The 16,934-nt window shown below is 46.2% G+C and overlaps 3 protein-coding genes across 6 annotated transcripts in view; 2 read left to right on the top strand and 1 right to left on the bottom strand.

The window, feature by feature from the left end:
* The window catches only part of LOC108159716 (la-related protein Larp4B), a 50,187-nt gene extending 44,756 nt beyond the window's left edge, over nt 1-5,431 (top strand). For 2 of the 3 annotated variants that reach the window (XM_033390701.1, XM_017293236.2), the window contains 4 exons: nt 3,231-3,393; nt 3,469-3,713; nt 3,800-4,003; nt 4,070-5,431. In XM_033390701.1, coding sequence (XP_033246592.1) covers nt 3,231-3,393; nt 3,469-3,713; nt 3,800-4,003; nt 4,070-4,327 — 870 coding nt within the window. In that variant the 3' untranslated portion in view covers nt 4,328-5,431. The remainder of the gene's footprint in view (nt 1-3,230; nt 3,394-3,468; nt 3,714-3,799; nt 4,004-4,069) is intronic. The other variant, XR_004472378.1, reaches the window with a different exon arrangement.
* A 2,873-nt stretch (nt 5,432-8,304) lies between these two features.
* LOC108159620 (CDK-activating kinase assembly factor MAT1) lies at nt 8,305-9,689 on the top strand. The gene has a single exon (XM_017293075.2). It carries the CDS (start codon nt 8,423-8,425, stop codon nt 9,383-9,385), a length of 963 nt encoding a protein of 320 aa, XP_017148564.1. The 5' UTR covers nt 8,305-8,422; the 3' UTR covers nt 9,386-9,689.
* On the bottom strand, nt 9,645-16,716 carry LOC117185800 (ubiquitin-conjugating enzyme E2 W-like). Of its 2 annotated transcripts, none has more exons than XM_033390688.1 (5): nt 16,434-16,716; nt 11,434-11,525; nt 11,130-11,232; nt 10,831-11,062; nt 9,645-10,753 (listed from the first exon to the last, which is right to left on the bottom strand). In XM_033390688.1, exons 1-5 carry the CDS (start codon nt 16,455-16,457, stop codon nt 10,740-10,742), a joined length of 465 nt encoding a protein of 154 aa, XP_033246579.1. In that variant the 5' UTR covers nt 16,458-16,716; the 3' UTR covers nt 9,645-10,739. The 2 variants fall into 2 exon arrangements, with proteins under 2 accessions (XP_033246579.1, XP_033246578.1); XM_033390687.1 differs by lacking the exon at nt 16,434-16,716 and adding an exon at nt 12,257-12,669.
* Between the last annotated feature and the right edge of the window lie 218 nt (nt 16,717-16,934).

Here is a 16,934-nt window from a genome sequence, read left to right as displayed (position 1 = left end):
TGCCATTCCAGGGTTCGGAATGCCATCCCTGTTCAACTGTTGGCATCAATGCGCTCCATTGGCAGTTGGTTTGGGGCAAGAAACACATTCCATTGTAAGGAAGAATAACTCTTGATTGTATAGTGAATCGGTGGCATTCATTGCATTCCTGTTGCATCCACATACAATACATACATATATTTATAAATGTTTATGTCCCTGTCTGCGCTTGCATTTCAATTGAAGGCAGCATCATTAAATTTGCAATGTTTATTCCGTTCGCTGCAGGCGGAATTTAAAAAGCAAACCGCATATGCCACAGGCACAGCTCCTGCCACAGTTCCTGCTCCTGCCACTGCCACAGTTCCTGCTCCTGTTCCTGCCACTGCCACTGCCACACAATATTGTGTGTGTTGCAGATTGTCACAAACAAGTCACAGCGAAAACGGCTAATGCTAAGCGGATTGTGTCGTCTCATATCCTGGGCCCAGACAATGTTGCTCCCACGTATAGTGCCGCATTGTCATTGTGTCCCTTTGTTATTGGATTGACTTAATGGCCCTACCACCCACCACCCATTACCCACCACCCACCATTCACCACCGCTGCTGTCACACTATAAATAGATCAGTCGGAAAACATGATATCTGCTAGATGCCAAATGCCATCTGATGGGTGATGTTGACGTTAATGTTAATCCGAGCTGCTCTGCCAATTGGCATTCAACACGTCGCCGTGGCCACCAGCGTAAATCACACTAATTAAATCTGAATGCGGCATTAAAAGTTTACGGCCCGGACTATGACCAGGACCAGGACTTGGACCAGGACCTGGACCTGGACCTGGACCTCGACTAGCACCACGACATTAATGTAATCATTTGCCATAAATTTGCATTTATGACGCGTCCCGTGCCGTCTCCTGCTCGTTGTCAGAGCAATTCATTTAGTGGCTGCCGCGATGTCCTGCCTGACATCTTGGCAGCGCAGACGGGCGACACGAGGTGGCATATTAATTAAAGTGTCGTCGCTAATGAGTTAGATTAAAGCGGACAGGCGGATCCTTTCAGTCGGTGCGAGCGTGCGTGTAATTGGCCATATCTGTGCCAGGATTACACCGTGTGTTGGTGTGTTGGTGTGTGTGTGTGGCATTCATTATGCTTTTTATGCATGTTGCCCCTTCTGCTTCTCTGCCTGCAATTACCAGTCCGTCTTGGTCGCAGAAGAGTATGCTACAATATACTTGATAAACCGCTGTGTTCGCACATTGATTGGGGACATATTGTGTTCTTAGAAAGAAAGAAACCATCCTTATCAGGCGCCACTCGAGCCGAGCAGCTATCCCGCACTGTGCGTATTTTGTTTTTGCACTCTCGGTCCCATACAAAACCTAAATAAGGAGGCATCCCATAGTCGCTACGCTCGCGGATAGCCTATTGAAACTTCATTTTATTCATATTTTCCCCAAGCGGAAATCTCCTTGATTGAGTTTCCATCAAGTGAAAAAAATTATTTTAAAAGCGACGGAAACTTAACATTGCGCCAAGCGAAGCCTTGAAATTCCATCGAATGAATGGAAGGCAAGGAAATGTTTTTGAGTAGTCCCTTTTCATATAAAAAAGAGAGCGCGAGAAAGACCGAAAGTAAAATTTATACAGAAGCCATTTATCAGAATTATTCAGCAATAACTATGGAAATGCTGGCAGCGAGTGGTGCGGGTGCGGGGGGAGCCATAGGGATGGCAGCGGGCCCGGGGTTTTTCTGGCAACACGACAGAACAATCGGATAAAGAATAATATGATCCAACAAATTATGCCCATAATATGGAAAAATATGGCCCGTGGCTGTACCATCTACTCCCTCTGTCTCCCTCCCAGAGTGGCTTAGCACTGAAGCCCGAGTTTTCAGGTCTGGTATGTTTTCAATCAAGTTTTTCTGGGAATCCATGCCCATCTCTACTATAAACTCATGCCCTTTTGCCCACGAAAACGTTGTCTCCCTGGCCCTGACGTTGACTCTGTCTCTGGGAGATAAATAAACATATACATAGATACATGTGTACAAACTCGTATAAGGATATTTTATGGCTGAACATTATTAAAACAAATTTATACGCATGTCATGTGTTTGTGGGGCCCTTGGAATCTTGTTGTGGCAATTGCCGATTGCCGTGCCCGCCCTGGAGGCTGTTGTTCTGCCAATGGACCAAAGGACCTTGCTGCCAAATGTGGCCCTGCTGTCCCAATAAATGTTTCCTGTTTGTGAGGGGCGACATTTTCATTTTCAATTGAAATTCCTTGAAGGCCTTTAATTTGCAGACATTTTAATTAAACTTTTTCAAATCTCCTGGTGCATCGATAAATTTGAAAGCACTAAATGTGCAGGGCTTCGCATTGCACGGGCCATGCTGCAGGCCACCAAATTGTGGCAGCAGCAGAGCCATCTGGCCAAACGATATCTCCCAAACCGCCGGCACAAAGCGTGTTGCGGCTGCTGTGACTGATGGCCAGGTAAAGCCTTCACCACAGGGATTACCCCGAGGCGAGGCCGATGGCTGGAAGCTGCTTTAAACGAAAACTTTAATTTCAGTGGAATATCTATGTTCATCATCTTGGCCAACAAACAGAAAGTTGGCTCAACAGTCACAGCCACAGCCACAGTCCGATCTAGAGAGGGAAATTCACTTTTAATTATTTACGGCTAAACAGAAAGTTGGCCACAAGCAGAGTGGCCGCAGGAGACACTTTGTGTCCTGCGGACAGGGAAACTTTTTCTCAACTGCGCTGCCGGCTGCATCCCAGCAGAAAGGGGCGAAATATGGTTGGGGGTGTCGAAGCGTTTGCGGGGCTTCCGGGGGCTCCCTTCCGTTTGCAATCCCATTACTTTAATGTGGGAAACGGCAACGGGAAGCGGAAGCGGAAGGAAAGGGCGAAACTTTTTAAATCTTTATTTATAAAAGCTTCCGCTGAGGCATCAACTTTTCAGTGCCACTGTGCGAGGGGGCGAATGGAATCATTTTGACAGCCGCAGTTCTGCGGTCGTCCCCGAACTATGTGAACAAAATGTGTGCTAAATGCCTTGGGCAAACTTTTGCCCTCAACCAAGGCAGATATTTGGAGGCGGGGAGACACACACATACATGTGTACACACGAGAATATCCTTTGTGGCCGCTTAAATTGGATTATGTTGAAGACGTGAAAATTGTTCAGCTAATTGATAACATTTTGGGCGTTCCTTTCTCCATCCCACAGTGCATGCGCGCCTACGTGGAGTTCGAGATATCCGAGGGAGCCTATGAGATCTCCTGCCCGGACGCCAAGTGCCCGGCCCAGGGCGCCCTCTCCGTTCCCGAGATCGCGAATCTAACCACAACGAATCTGCTGAAGAAGCACCATCGCTACCGTCTGAATCGAGGTATGAAGCACGCGTAATTCCGTCTCAAGTACATCTCAAAACCAAGTATCCTTCTCCTCCACCGCCTACGCATAGAAATCGAGTTGGACAAGACACGCACCTGGTGCCCGCGGGCAGGCTGCGAGACGATCTGCATGGTGGGCGGAGCAGCGCATGGACAAACTAGCGCCATTTGCCAAATGGACGAGTCGCCATCGACTTCCCAGAGCTACACACCACAGCCGGATGCGGGCGGACCTACTCCAGGGGCAGCCGTACTCTCAGTGCCCGTGCACTGCCCCTCCTGCAAGGACGAGTTCTGTGCACTGTGCAAGAAGGCTGTAAGTGTGGGCAACGGACTTCTCTCCGCCGCCTAAGCCCAGCAGGCACTCATCCTACTTTCCTTTGCCCAATCCTGCCATTTCAGTATCATCCGAACATAGGCTGCGAGGAATTCGGTCGCCGCCTGATTGCCGATGGCCAGGACGATATTGGCATTCCGTTCGACAACGAGCTCATCAAGTGCTGCCCCATGTGCGCGGTGCCAATCGAGAAGGACGAGGGCTGTGCCCAGATGATGTGCAAGCGCTGCAAGCACGTCTTTTGCTGGTACTGCCTGGCCAGTCTGGATGTGAGTGGCGGCGAGATGTGTTCTCGAGTCGGCGAGTAGCTAACGCTGTATATTTTCTGCTCTTAGGACGACTTCCTGCTGCGCCACTACGACAAGGGGCCGTGCAAGAACAAGCTGGGCCACTCGCGGGCCTCTGTTGTGTGGCATCGCGCCCAGGTCATCGGGATCTTTGCTGGCTTTGGGATTCTGTTGCTGGTAGCCTCGCCGCTACTTCTATTGGCTGCCCCGTGCATCATTTGCTGCAAGTGTCGCGGCTGCAGTGGCTCAAAAATTGACGAAGTGGATGCCGATCTGGAGGAGGAGGTCACCGCCTTGCAGGGCTAGGCAGAGGATCTCCTACGCGCAAGGTGTAGCATCAGGACGAAACGAAAAGAGACGAGACGAGACAAGACGAGACGAGACGAGACGTTAGGCGTTAGGCGTTAGGCGTTAGGCGTTAGGCCTTAGGCTTCGACGGTTGCCACCTGTAAGGGCAGCTGCTGTAAATGCAATTACCGGTAGCATCTATTGTTAATGACGAGCAGCTTACGTACATTTACACTTATTTTAGTTATTATAATTGTATATGTGTTAACTAAATTGTGATATTTACAGTGATTCGATTTCTGATCTGAATCGACAAATTTGTTGAGGACCCATACAAAGACGCGACACTTTCGATTCTTGCTGGGTTCTTTCTTTATATATTCTTTCCTCCCACTACTACCCGTATATACTCATGTACACACTATGTGCATGCATATACATACATACATACATGTGTATTTGACTAAATCAATCTGTATACATCATTAGGTCCTCTTTCTAGTGCGTAAGTTAGTCTAAATCTATTAGGGAGGGGTATGTTATGCCTCGTATTTCAACTTGTGCTTTTAATCACGCCGACAACCGAAACCCCGAAACCACAAAAACCCGAAACCGCACCCACACATTCGCACCCAAAACACCTCTCTCAAGTATTACACATGCAAATAACGAATCCGAGCTCATTTCGGGTACATTTGTTCAACGGCTTGGCAATGCTTTTATCTACATACACACACACACACACACACATACACACATATATATAAAACAATATACTTGCATATATACTTGCATATATAGGAGGTGTATATGTCACTACTACTGTTTATTGAATGTATTTAAATGTAAATGTTATATGCAGCTAAAGCAAATGTACGACGACAGACAGACAGATTACTGCTGACGGAGCACTCGACAGAGCCCAGAGCGCAGAGCCGGGCGTGTGCAGGCTGGGCTTGATTAATGTAAATTATTGAATTATTTAATGCATATACACTCAAATATACATATATCAAAATACGTTTAACATAATATGCGTGTATATTTCAAGGAAAAATATTTAAAATCTACTCTTAATGTGAACAACTACCGCGTATGCTGTTTCAAATAAAAATGTTAAAAGAATACAACCCGAGCATTGATCTGATTGAGGTTTGATTGGTGGGTGGTCAGGGCGTTAGGGCACTTTGCCCAAGCCAAAGGAACTTTCTGGGTCTTCAGCTACCGCCGCTCCATCATGAGCCAACCATCCCTCTAGTGGCTCCTCGTCCAATCGGTTGGTCCAAGGGATGTGCTCCTCGCTGAACTGTGGCAGCCACTGGCTGTCCTGCTGCTGTCCATAGCCATGATGCCGCTGCTGTGTCCGCCGAATCAAACGCTGGGCTTCAGCTTCGAGACTCGTAAGTGAATCAGTATATAATTGTGGACATATTTTAAAATACATCTACCTTCGCATCCGATTTCCTCCGCCAGACGGAGTCCTATTCAAGCATTACCGAGGCGTCTTCGAGACAGACCGAGTCCTATTCTACCCACACAGAATCATATTCCCACAGGACAGAAGCGCACCTCTTGCACGATTGGAACGTAACAAGCCATCGCCCCCTTTTGACCTGGACATCGACAACAAGGACTTTGACTAGACTACTAGATTCTAGATAGATTAAGATATATACAAATGTCTTCCTCTTTATTTATTTCGACTAAGCTAAGTTTTGATGAATAAAACTATTGAAAAATCATCCTTACTGTATTCTTTATCCGGGGGAAATATTCCTATTACAAAAATAACGGTTCACAAGAGGCATGCCACGCCCGGATCGGCTGCCGTATTGCAGAGATATAGCGTGCAGAAGAAACCAGTATTTCAAAGATATGCAAATCCAAATCTTCGGAAGGCTATATCTCAGACAAATAGGGCCAAATCGGTGCAGGACCAACTGTCCCAGGATCGCGAGGATCCAGACTGTCGAACGGCATCAAAATGTCGACTTCGAAAATCAGGCCGATTTTTTGAAAATTTAATGATGTAACCATCATGATTTTTTGCGAAAATCGTGAAGAAATTAATGTCCTTTTTTCCGATGGCAGCCGATTGGCAGGACTCTCCCAATCACGGAGAGGCATGCCACGCGCGGATCGGCTGCCGTATAGCAGAGATATAGCGTGCAAAAGAAACCAGTATTTCAAAGATATGCAAATCCAAATCTTCGGAAGGCTATATCTCAGACAAATAGGGCCAAATCGGTGCAGGACCAACTGTCCCAGGATCGCGAGGATCCAGACTGTCGAACGGCATCAAAATCTCAACTTCGAAAGTCAGGCCGATTTTGTGATCTCCGCTATTTGTGAACCGGAATATTTCCGGTTCACAACAACGAGATTTATTTAAAGTCTAATAGCCCGCGTAGCCCTTCCCTTGGTCTTCATAGTCAAAGTCCTTGTTTTCGTTGGGCGGATGGACGGATGACGATGGCTTCTTATTTTCAGATCTTGAAGGGGTGCGCTTCTTTTCTGCTGGGATACCCTTCTGTCTGGCTGGAAAAAACTCGGTCTGTCTCGTATACGCCTTGGTAATGCTTGGATAGGACTCCGTCTGGCGGGGGAAATCAGATACTACTCGTTTTGTGGCAAAGCGTAGGGTACATATGTACATATGTAATGTGAAGGAAGATATATTTTACAATATATCCACAATTATATATTGATTCACTTACGAGTCTCGAATCTCTCGTGTATAATCTTTTAAACTTCAAAAGGTATCCGCTGGATACAACTAGTCCAATACATATATCGTCTCCGCTTAACAATGGAACTGAATTATGTACATATACCATAACTATACCTCTACTCCAGTTTCGGATACAAGGATGTTCCATTTCATTGGTGTAGATTACAAAAATTAAATTAATTCCTTCAACTAATGGAAATATTTCACACAAAATATTACAATTCGTTTGAATTCGATTAATAAGTTGAATCATTTAATCGATACCCAACGGCTGCTTTTTGTTTAATTTGACTGTTTTTAGTATATTTTGAAGCAATTATTTAAAATAAGCCAGTCAAGTAGAAAATAGATTAATTAATCGGTTAAAATTATGTGGGCATGGCTAAATGTTCTATATAGTTTGTAATATTCCACGGAATGTCAAAATCGAGGAATATGTATGATGGAACTTGAATTCGTCAGTATATTTACGGTATATTTTTTAAATGAGACGGTATGTTTCATCAATCTATTAATTTAATTTTCAATGTTATATAGAAATCCAATAAAAGCAAGTATTTCGTAATCATGTATAGAATTGATTCATCAATCGTACAAAATTGAGTGGGCATGGCTATTTAGCCATTTTAGAACATTTGTTCTATATAGATAGTATTATTCAACGGAATAAAGAATTGGTCGTTTTTTGAATCGAATTTGAGTTCGCCGCAGTTCGCTTTAGCAACAATGAGTCCCATTCCATACACAAACATGTTGCTAATTCCATGCACACATACCCTGGGGGAAATGGATGTTATAGAATTGAGGAAATGTTTGTCATCGCAGGCTCAGTAGGTATCAGGATCGACATAAATATATACAAGATACTAATAATACACATGAATAAGTCAAAAACATGTCAATTTGAGAAAAGGTCTTAGTAAATTGCGTTTGAGCTACATACAAAATTAACGAAATAGGGTGCACAAAGGCCCATACACGCATCATGTCTTCAAATACTAGCAACACTGCGACTGTTTTTTTTGTTGAACTATTTTGTTTAAACCTTTTTTTACAATAAATACAATAAAAGCAAGGACTAAAAACTAACCAATTGTGTAGAAAATTGATGCATTAATTGGATAAAATTATGTGGGCAGCGCTGAGGGTCATATTTAATTAGTTATATTCCACGGAAGATAAAAAACGAGGAATATGTAAAAAGAACTTCAATTCGTCAGTATATTCACGGCATATTTTTAAAATGAGACGGTATATTTTGGTACATTTATGAGGGTCGATAAATCCGCGGTCACCTTGTTTTCTGCATAAAATCTGAGATAAATCCTGTTTTTCTGTTTTTTTTCGAGGACAACGAGGCTCTATAAGGTTCCCCTGGCAGCATGGAAGACCAGGCATGCCCGCGGTGCAAGACCACCAAGTACCGCAATCCCTCGCTCAAGCTGATGGTCAACGTTTGTGGCCACACGCTCTGCGAGTCCTGCGTGGACCTGCTCTTTCTCAAGGGATCCGGGGCATGTCCGGAGTGCATGGTACCACTGCGCCGCAACAACTTCCGGGTGCAGCTCTTTGAGGATCCCATGGTGGAGAAGGAGGTGGACATCAGACGGCGCATCTTGCGCGACTACAACAAGCGCGAAGAGGACTTTGGCACGCTGGAGGAGTTCAACGACTACCTGGAGGAGATCGAGGACATTGTGTACAACCTGTGCAACAACATCGAGATCATTGAGACGAACAAACGTATTGAGGCGTACAAGCGAGACAACCGTGAGGTGATTCAGCGCAACAAGACCCGAGTGGGCCGCGATGAGTCAGCCCTAGAGGAGATGCTCGAGCTGGAGCGCGTTCAGGAAGAGTACCGGAAGAAGGAGCTCGATGAGCTGGAGACCGAGCACAAAAAGAAAAAGGCCCGTGATAAGCAGGCCCTCATCGACGAGCTCATGTACAGCGGCAAGGATGCTGCCCAGATTGTGACTGAATTTGCCGAAAAGGCAGAGAAGCAGCGCGAGGAGGAGAAGCAGCTGCCGCCGCCGAAGCTGTCGAACGAGTTCTCCACGGGCATCAAGTTTGGCCAGACGGCAGATCCAACCCTGATTCCCGTTCCCAAGTCGGAAGAGGGTCCGCTCTTTGTATACGAGCCGTTGATCGCCATCACAGATGGTCCCACTCCACCGCCAACTAACGAGATCGAGTCGTTGGGCTACATCTCGCACATACGGGCTGAGTCACAGCAGGAGAATGCCGGCGGATTCACCGCAACCATGGCCTGTGAGCGTGCCCTTCAGGAAGCGCTGCAGGGTCTCTTTTACACCCCCACAGCTGGCGTGGCAGCGGGCATATGAGGAGCCCAGCCTGACTGCCAACTGCTTCGGAAGCACGATAGGATGACAGAACCATAGCACAGCACGCTTATTTGTTGAACAAATGTGTCCTATATAATCCAATCATCTAACCGTAATATACTTAATATACTATAATGGTTACAATTTACTTATTTTAGGTAAGAATACATTATTGGGAATAATACATACGACACAACTCCGCCAGATGCGGTATCGGAAAGAACCCAGAAGCCAGATTCGGCTTGCGAGAGGTTTCTCATTTGATTACAGACTTGGTTTTATTAAATACTTGCAACAGTACATATACATAGGCGTAGTACATATATATCCTAGATAATCATACATCGGGAATAATGTAGGGGGGGTTTCTTTATACAATATACAGATAAATTATATGGTAGTTCAACGAGTAGCTCGTCACATTCTAGATCTACTTGAACAGTAAGAGGTAAATATGTTTTGCGATCGTGCCACAAGCGAGATTATTGGACAAACACATGATGCATGCCGGATGAATGGGGATTGGGAAATGATCGAAGATTACAGAATGGGCGGTGCGATGCGGATGATGGTAATGAGTGCGATATTCAGATATGGCTTCTAATACATTTCAAATGTTTCAACTTAACTACGATGACTCATGACTTTCGATTCGTTTAGATGTGGGGGTTAAGGGTTCCATCTCCAGCCAGGACCAAGCAGCGACTTCTCGAAGGGATGCCTGTGGAATGTGGAAGCAACTGCTGGGGACAAACAATTGGCAGATCGTGATTAGTTCACATACGCTTAGTTAGATGATAGCATAACATTTAATTTAGACGTTAATTTGGTCTTTATAATCTAATTTAAAATGTTAACATTTAGTAATAGGGTTTTTGCACACGCCTTTCGTTGATTATAGATAGCTAGAGTTAGAGTGGTTTGTTGCTTACAACGACGACGGGGCCCGGCGGGGCTATGATTGTTTGCCATACTGATAACTAATGATACTTATCCCATTCTTGTTTTGATTTCACTAGTCGATTTTTTAGTCGCGTCCGAGTGCACTTGTGTGTGGAGTCTCCTTTGTGGAGCTATGTAAGTTTCCCTAAAGCTAGCTACAGTTTAAGCAAATCAGTTTCTTGGCGCTGTTGGATGGTTTATGTGGATGACCCCGCTTCTGCTCGGGCAGTGCCGATGCCTTCTACTATTCCGATGTGGCTGCTCCCTGGATCGATTTTGGCTGTGTGTTTCTGTATATTTCTGTAGTTCTGTATATCTGAATTTCTGTGTCGGCATTGTTTGGTGTTTCTGAATGTTTCTGTTTCTGAAGCAAACAGCAGCAGCAGGCAGTAGTAATAAATTGCAACGTTAACTAAACAGAGTCATCTGCAATAAACAAGAGAATGAAGGATGAGTTATTAGTCCATACATTATGCGATTGAGATCACTCCGTCCGTACGCACCGTGGTACCACCATTTAGTCTTTTTGGGATTTTTATTGCAGGTCTTAACGTAGAGCGCGTTGTCTGGAGGACGCTTCTTCTCGCGACAGCTGCTCAACATGGAAGCTATGCTAAGGCACACCGATTGCACCGACAGCGCCGGCGACCAGTCCTCTGTCAGAATGGACAGGCAGATGTGTCCATTGCTGTAGACATGTGGGTGCACGGGTATATTGTTGCCAATAAAGGTCACCTGGAAATAGACAAAGGACAGTCAGTGTTTTCCGCGCTTTGTTTCATATTGCGTCGTTCGCTCGTACCTCAGGCGAATCGAAGGGATATTTATTGTTAAATTTGAACAGCAACTGGAAGTCCTCGCCATCGTAAAGGGTGCCCTCGAAACCTTTTATGTTTAATTTCCATCTGTAATCGAGACCAAAGATTTGTGAGTATTGTAAGTGTCACCCAGTGAGAGCAAGAGCCCAACAATTGCGGGCTTTGTTGTCATAATCGTAAAAACTGTTCAGGCCGCTGCGCTGCCTTTTTTTGCTTTTATAATGAGCCTGTATGAAACCAGTTTCAGTTTTCGCTGAACTTGGCCTACTCCGGCTCGGCTGCACTTACTCGGATAAATTCTGCTGTACGCTTTCGGTGTCGACAGTGACACCCGGTGGCGGCTCCTTGATCAGGGACATCAGCTCTTTGTGAAGCCGGCGCTGTAGAGTACAAAGGAAAGAATGAATTAGTGAATGACTTTGGTAGGTGGCATGCCAGTTCCACCTCCCCTCCCCTCTCCACACCATTTATCTTATCGAAAAACACACCTTCAGCCCAGGCCACATTTTTTTTCTTTTCTTTTTTTTGCACATAGTAATTGCGCTTTGTGCTCTAGAGTTCTCGAAAACCCATTTCAGCCCTCCTTATCTCTGCGCCATTTCTCTTTTGGCTTACAAACGTCAATAGTCGCTATATACATACTTAGTCTGGTACCTAGTACATAGTACATATATGGTATATGATAAGATAAAAACGAATGTCACTGAAATTTATAGAGCTGTCGATTGTTTTTCCGTCTCCTGCCCATTAGCTCGCCCTCCCTTATCGAGTGATTTCCCATTTTACAGGTCTGAGGACAGAAATGGACTACGGTCATTGGAATACCTACATACACTCGTACTCCCATTTAATACAGATTCAATATGGATAGCCAGGAATTTGAGGAATCACACCGATTTCCTGGATTTCCTACCCATACAATACAACTCATTCAATGACGCAACCGCAGCAGAAAACTATGTATGTACATACGGAATGTATATATGTATGTACATAGATGTGTAATTCCCCGCTGATATCCAACTAAATGCATTCGGGCAGATATTAAATCCCGATCCCATGGGCTGGTCAAAGTTCAACCTTCTCGCTCGATCGGTCTTTGGGTACTTGCCTCCCAGCGCGAGTTATCCAGCTGCAAGGGCTTGCCGCATTTGGAGACGGGCGGCGTTTTCGGCTCCTTGGGCTCGGTTATTATTTCCGATTTGGGTATTTTGTCTTTTGATTTCTTGAATAGCTTCAGCATTTTGCACTTTTTGTTTAGTCTGAGAATTTTCTCACAATTGTTCACAAGTTCGAATGAGACTGTTCGCCGCTCACTATTCTTTTTTTTCTCTGTTCTCGCTGTCTAGATAAACTTCAACTTTTAGTTCGGTTTTTCCGCTTTTGTTTCAAATTCCCCCTTTGGACCGCACAGCTTTTCCCAGGGTACCACGGGCGAGCATTTTATTTGCTTTCCAATTGCGCTTTCTAGTCGGACGAGAACCGCCAAGTGCCCCAACGTTCGTCGGACGACTGCAGGAAATCTCCGAGAGACTTGCGGGAGAGACTGCAAGGCGAGGCGCTTCGCCATGACGGCGCGACGTGTTTGCTGGTGTGCGTATCCGTCGTCGCCGACGCCGACGCCAACGGCAACCCAACCCCCGCCCCACCCTGCCGCGTGCTGCAAAATACATATACATATGTATATATATTTTGCACTATCGAAAATGGGAATTCGCATGGGCAGTGGGGAATAGGGGGAGGAGGGGGATGGGGGCTAAGGCTGCTGCTTATGTGCTGCCAACAGACAGACCAAACTAGTTTGTAATACTCGTAATGCGAACAAGTTGCCGCCACAGCTGGTTGGTCTCTCGCTGATCACGAGATGGTCGCTCTCTGCCCCCCCCTTCCTCTGCGTATGGGCAGCAGTGCTTATCGGGGCACGCAGGCATTAACTGATAAGGATTTCGATTAGATAAGGCCTGGAATAACATTGCCAGCGCTTAACAAAAGGTACAAAACAGGCAACGGGATGTAGTGCGTCGCGTACGTCAATGGGGCAGGCATTTGAATTGATGCAACAATTAAATAGTAGCCGCTGCCAATTGAAATGAAGACGATCGGCAATTGGCCTGGAGATGATCGATTACACAAGCTGCAGCAGGGCTCTCCCCGCAATGCCACGATTATCTAATTAGCTCAGAGAGCACTTCAGCCAGATGCGAATTAAAGCAGAGACGTTAGATAGTAATGTAATGCCCCCCGCCGACTGGGAGGGTGCCCCAAGTAGGCCAGGCCAATAAACACATGCCTGGCTGTGTGGGGGTGGGGGTTACTCGAGTTTATTTTAGACCCCATCAAATAAAGAAAGCTCAACAACACTAGAGAACGGAGCGACACGAGGCACCGCCTAAAGCAATAAACAAATGAAATGCAATTCGATCTAATGCCAAAGTTTGGGAAAAACCACTCGCTGGTATGGGATGGGATGGGATATAAAGTAGGCCTAGCCGCACACAGAAGCAAAGGCTATAGCCAATAGTATAGTCTAGCAGATTCCAGAACAATAAAAAGACTCAAACAGAGGGTAAACAAATAAACAAACGCTGACAGATACGGCAATGGGTTGGCGGGCGATGGGGTGGTCAGGGTGCGGTGGAGGGGCTTTTGTTTCTTATTTTTTACGCCGTTTTCGAGGAATATTTTTTGGGTAAACAATTCTCGATTCGCTGGTGGCTGATGAAAAAGCGTGCCAAAAAACAGATGCGGTAGGAAAGTATTCGTGGCTGATAAACTTTTCCACAGCTGATAAACCCCGAAATCGGGTGCTGGGAATCTCTGAGTGAGATGGGCGGGGGAGGCGGAGATGATTCACTTTCACACCCAAAAATGTTTCGAAAATTGGATTCGTCCGGCCTTCGGAACTGAATCACGCTAGTCCCAGTCCCTAGGGTAGACCGGAATAAACAAGTCCGAAGAACCACTTTAGCCAAATTGTGCAACATTCACATTCCCCAAAGCCATATAAAACGATTTCCGGAACCAGAAAATTGCTAAGCGCATTACGGAAGGGCCCGACAGGCGGCAGCATGGGCAGGGCAGGGCTGGGGCTTGTATTTGTATTTGTACTTTTGCTTTTGTTTTGTTGTTCTTTTTATGGGCTGTTGCAACCTTAAACTTGCTGCTAAATGCTGTTCCTTTTGCCCTTCACCAGCAATCGATAGGGCTACGTCATCATTAAGCCGCTCTGACGTCAGAGATCGTGTTTTTTTTCGGGATATAAATAATCGGAAACCTGATGCGCCAGTACCCAGCTCTACCTGCCTGGAGAGCGCGACATGTGTCACTGTACCAGCCCGCAGCGGTACCGCCACGTTCAGGTTGGATGACAAAGCAGAGGCAACAAGTACCAGTCTAGTAACCCGTCTCCGCCGCCGTGTCCGTCCCTGCCCCTGCCCCTGCCACGGCGCTTCTAGAGCATCAACTGAGCTGATTGCCTACGCTTCCATGTGTGTGCTCCAATCGTGAGCTATCAACGCGAGGACGTGCTGTTGGTGTCAACACGTGAAAGGCGCGTGCAAGTGCTATAAAATGCGATCAAAGGGGAGGAGCAGCGAGTGGCAGACACACTTCAATTGAAATTAAATGAAATGCATTACAATTTGCAAGCAGAGCTCTGTAAAATCACGGCATTGTACAGCAACAATGATTAATTTGTGTTTTTATTGACAATTGAAAAGATGAGCTTCCGTAGCACGGACCGACCACGGCGGATGCAGCCACTGCCAGGAAACACAAGTCTGCTGATCAATGGAAGGATCATTGAAAGTTGTTTGACAAACTGTCACAATGATCGGAGAATTGCGCAGGCAAATAGGTCTTTCCTCTCTTCTGTAATCACCAGTGCCTAGATCTCGTCACGTTTTCTGCGGTCACTGACTGCGATAACCCGCCCCCGAGCTGGCAAACAGCTCCGTTAAAGGCAAACAGATTCGGCGAGATGATGGGCCACAGATGGGGCTGAATTCGACCGAAGTGTTATTTCAACTCCCTCGTTAATCGCTCATTGTTTCTGGGTAGCGCGTCGGTTTGCCACTGACTTCCTTATTAGTATTCCTCATTGTCTCAGATCTCAGATCGAGCCCGTCCCATGCATATTTCATGATGGATAGCAGCAGATCAACAAGAGCCCGTCAATCTGGATACTGGGCACGGCCTAAGAATGCGGACGACTTCTTAATTATCGACCAGAATGGCATTGGAGCGACATAAACTGGTTCTCAAGACTTGGCAGCACCCGTTTTATAGTTTGATAGTGATAGATAGATACAATTTGGCTATTTATAAAGTGGCGCGAGGCGTAACTAGACGGTGGGAGCGCTCTGCAATTAATATTTTGAGCGCGTGCCAAGATGTCACCCAGGGAAAACGAATAAATGTGTGCAAAACGGATCAAAAGTGGCGACAAAATCTCTCGCAGACGCTAGGAGCACCTCTCAACCGACTGCCGACTGGGTTTCGCGTCACAATATCATAAAACGGCGCGTGCGGATTCGCGTGTCAACGAAAACTGACTGAGAGCGATGGACGCAGAGTCGGATGCGATGAGCTTTTATTTTCGGCGAGCTGTGTGCGCCTGTGTGCGTGCTGAGAGGCGTGTCGCAGGGCACCCGATATGAGAGCAACCATATGAGAGTGGGAGGCAATGGGGCGTACATGCCGGCAGTGAGGCACTGCACAGGATCGATGGACAAGGCAGACCCAAGGCTGCGTTGCTGGCGCATTGTTTACCGGGCATAAACAAAGTGCCAGCAGGAATGTGCAGTCGGTGCACGGGGCGACTTGCACTTGGTTGCATAAACAGAGAGCACAGGCCAAGGCTCATGCGGGTCGATTTGTTGATCCGTATTCGTGGGTGGCAATTAGCGGGTCGGCCGAAGTGACCTCAATGTGCAGAGGCCGTGCGGCACGACGGGACAAAGACGCTCTTTCATTGCCTGCTGCAATTATATAATAATCAGAGACGAGATGAGACACAGTCGCCACTCAAGGAAGAAGCTGGGAATGCTGGGCTTTCGCCGATAATCCGCCTCGCACTTCTCGAATGCGTCACTCTGCGCCCAGCTCGCCGAAACGATAAGGTGACGTTGAACCTTTTGCAATGTGTGCGGAAGAGGAACGGGACAGCCAGATGGAGGTGGGCGAAGGGCGGATCCCAGCAGAAACCAGACGCCGGCAGCAGGCAAACATTTGCACAAGTGCGAGTGCGCGGGGAGGGAGGACCGTCCGCCGCTGCATGGAACACTCACCTCACTCGGCGACATTGCCGTCATGTTGCTCTTTGTGATATCCGTGGTGACGTGACGCCGCTGGGACTTGCTGTCGCTACCACGGGACTTCAAACAAAACGGGGTTCCTGTTGTGTCGTAAAACAGTTTTTAGTCTTGTTTTTGTTGTTGTTTTTCGAAAAAGATTAGGAATTGAATATTGTTGAGGGTCCAGTGTGACCGTTTTGGCAGTGCTGTGAAAAATCTCAAAGTCTCGGCATCGAAAGCGCGCTGAGAAAGCAGCTGTTTTTTTGAGACTTATTTGCTTATTAAATATAACATTGTATTGTATTGCTTACTCCCAGCACACTGAAAGCGACAAATATTCTCACTGATTTTGATTCCAGTCCGGATTTATATTGCTTTTAAAGTCAAAGTTTTTTCGTTAGCTATCGCTATCGATAGTCGGTAAATATAAACAGCTGATTGGTTTAAATTTAAATCTAGTTAATTTACCTGTTTGATAATGTTTATTTAATTAAA

The sequence above is a fragment of the Drosophila miranda genome, chromosome 3 (genome assembly GCF_003369915.1).
Source record: "Drosophila miranda strain MSH22 chromosome 3, D.miranda_PacBio2.1, whole genome shotgun sequence".
Taxonomy (NCBI): Eukaryota; Metazoa; Arthropoda; class Insecta; order Diptera; family Drosophilidae; genus Drosophila; species Drosophila miranda.
The sequence above is the reverse complement of the archived record's forward strand: the minus strand, read 5'-3'. Positions and strand labels throughout refer to the sequence as shown.

Excerpts from the sequence above, each read along its gene's own strand:
- LOC108159620 (XM_017293075.2), top strand. The coding sequence starts at position 8,423 with ATGGAAGACCAGGCATGCCCGCGGTGCAAGACCACCAAGTACCGCAAT.
- LOC117185800 (XM_033390687.1), bottom strand. The coding sequence starts at position 12,388 with ATGCTGAAGCTATTCAAGAAATCAAAAGACAAAATACCCAAATCGGAA. Across the intron at positions 11,526-12,256 it reads TGGATAACTCGCGCTGGGAG|CGCCGGCTTCACAAAGAGCT; the intron begins GCAAGTACCCAA and ends TGTACTCTACAG. Across the intron at positions 11,063-11,129 it reads ATCCCTTCGATTCGCCTGAG|GTGACCTTTATTGGCAACAA; the intron begins GTACGAGCGAAC and ends GTCTATTTCCAG.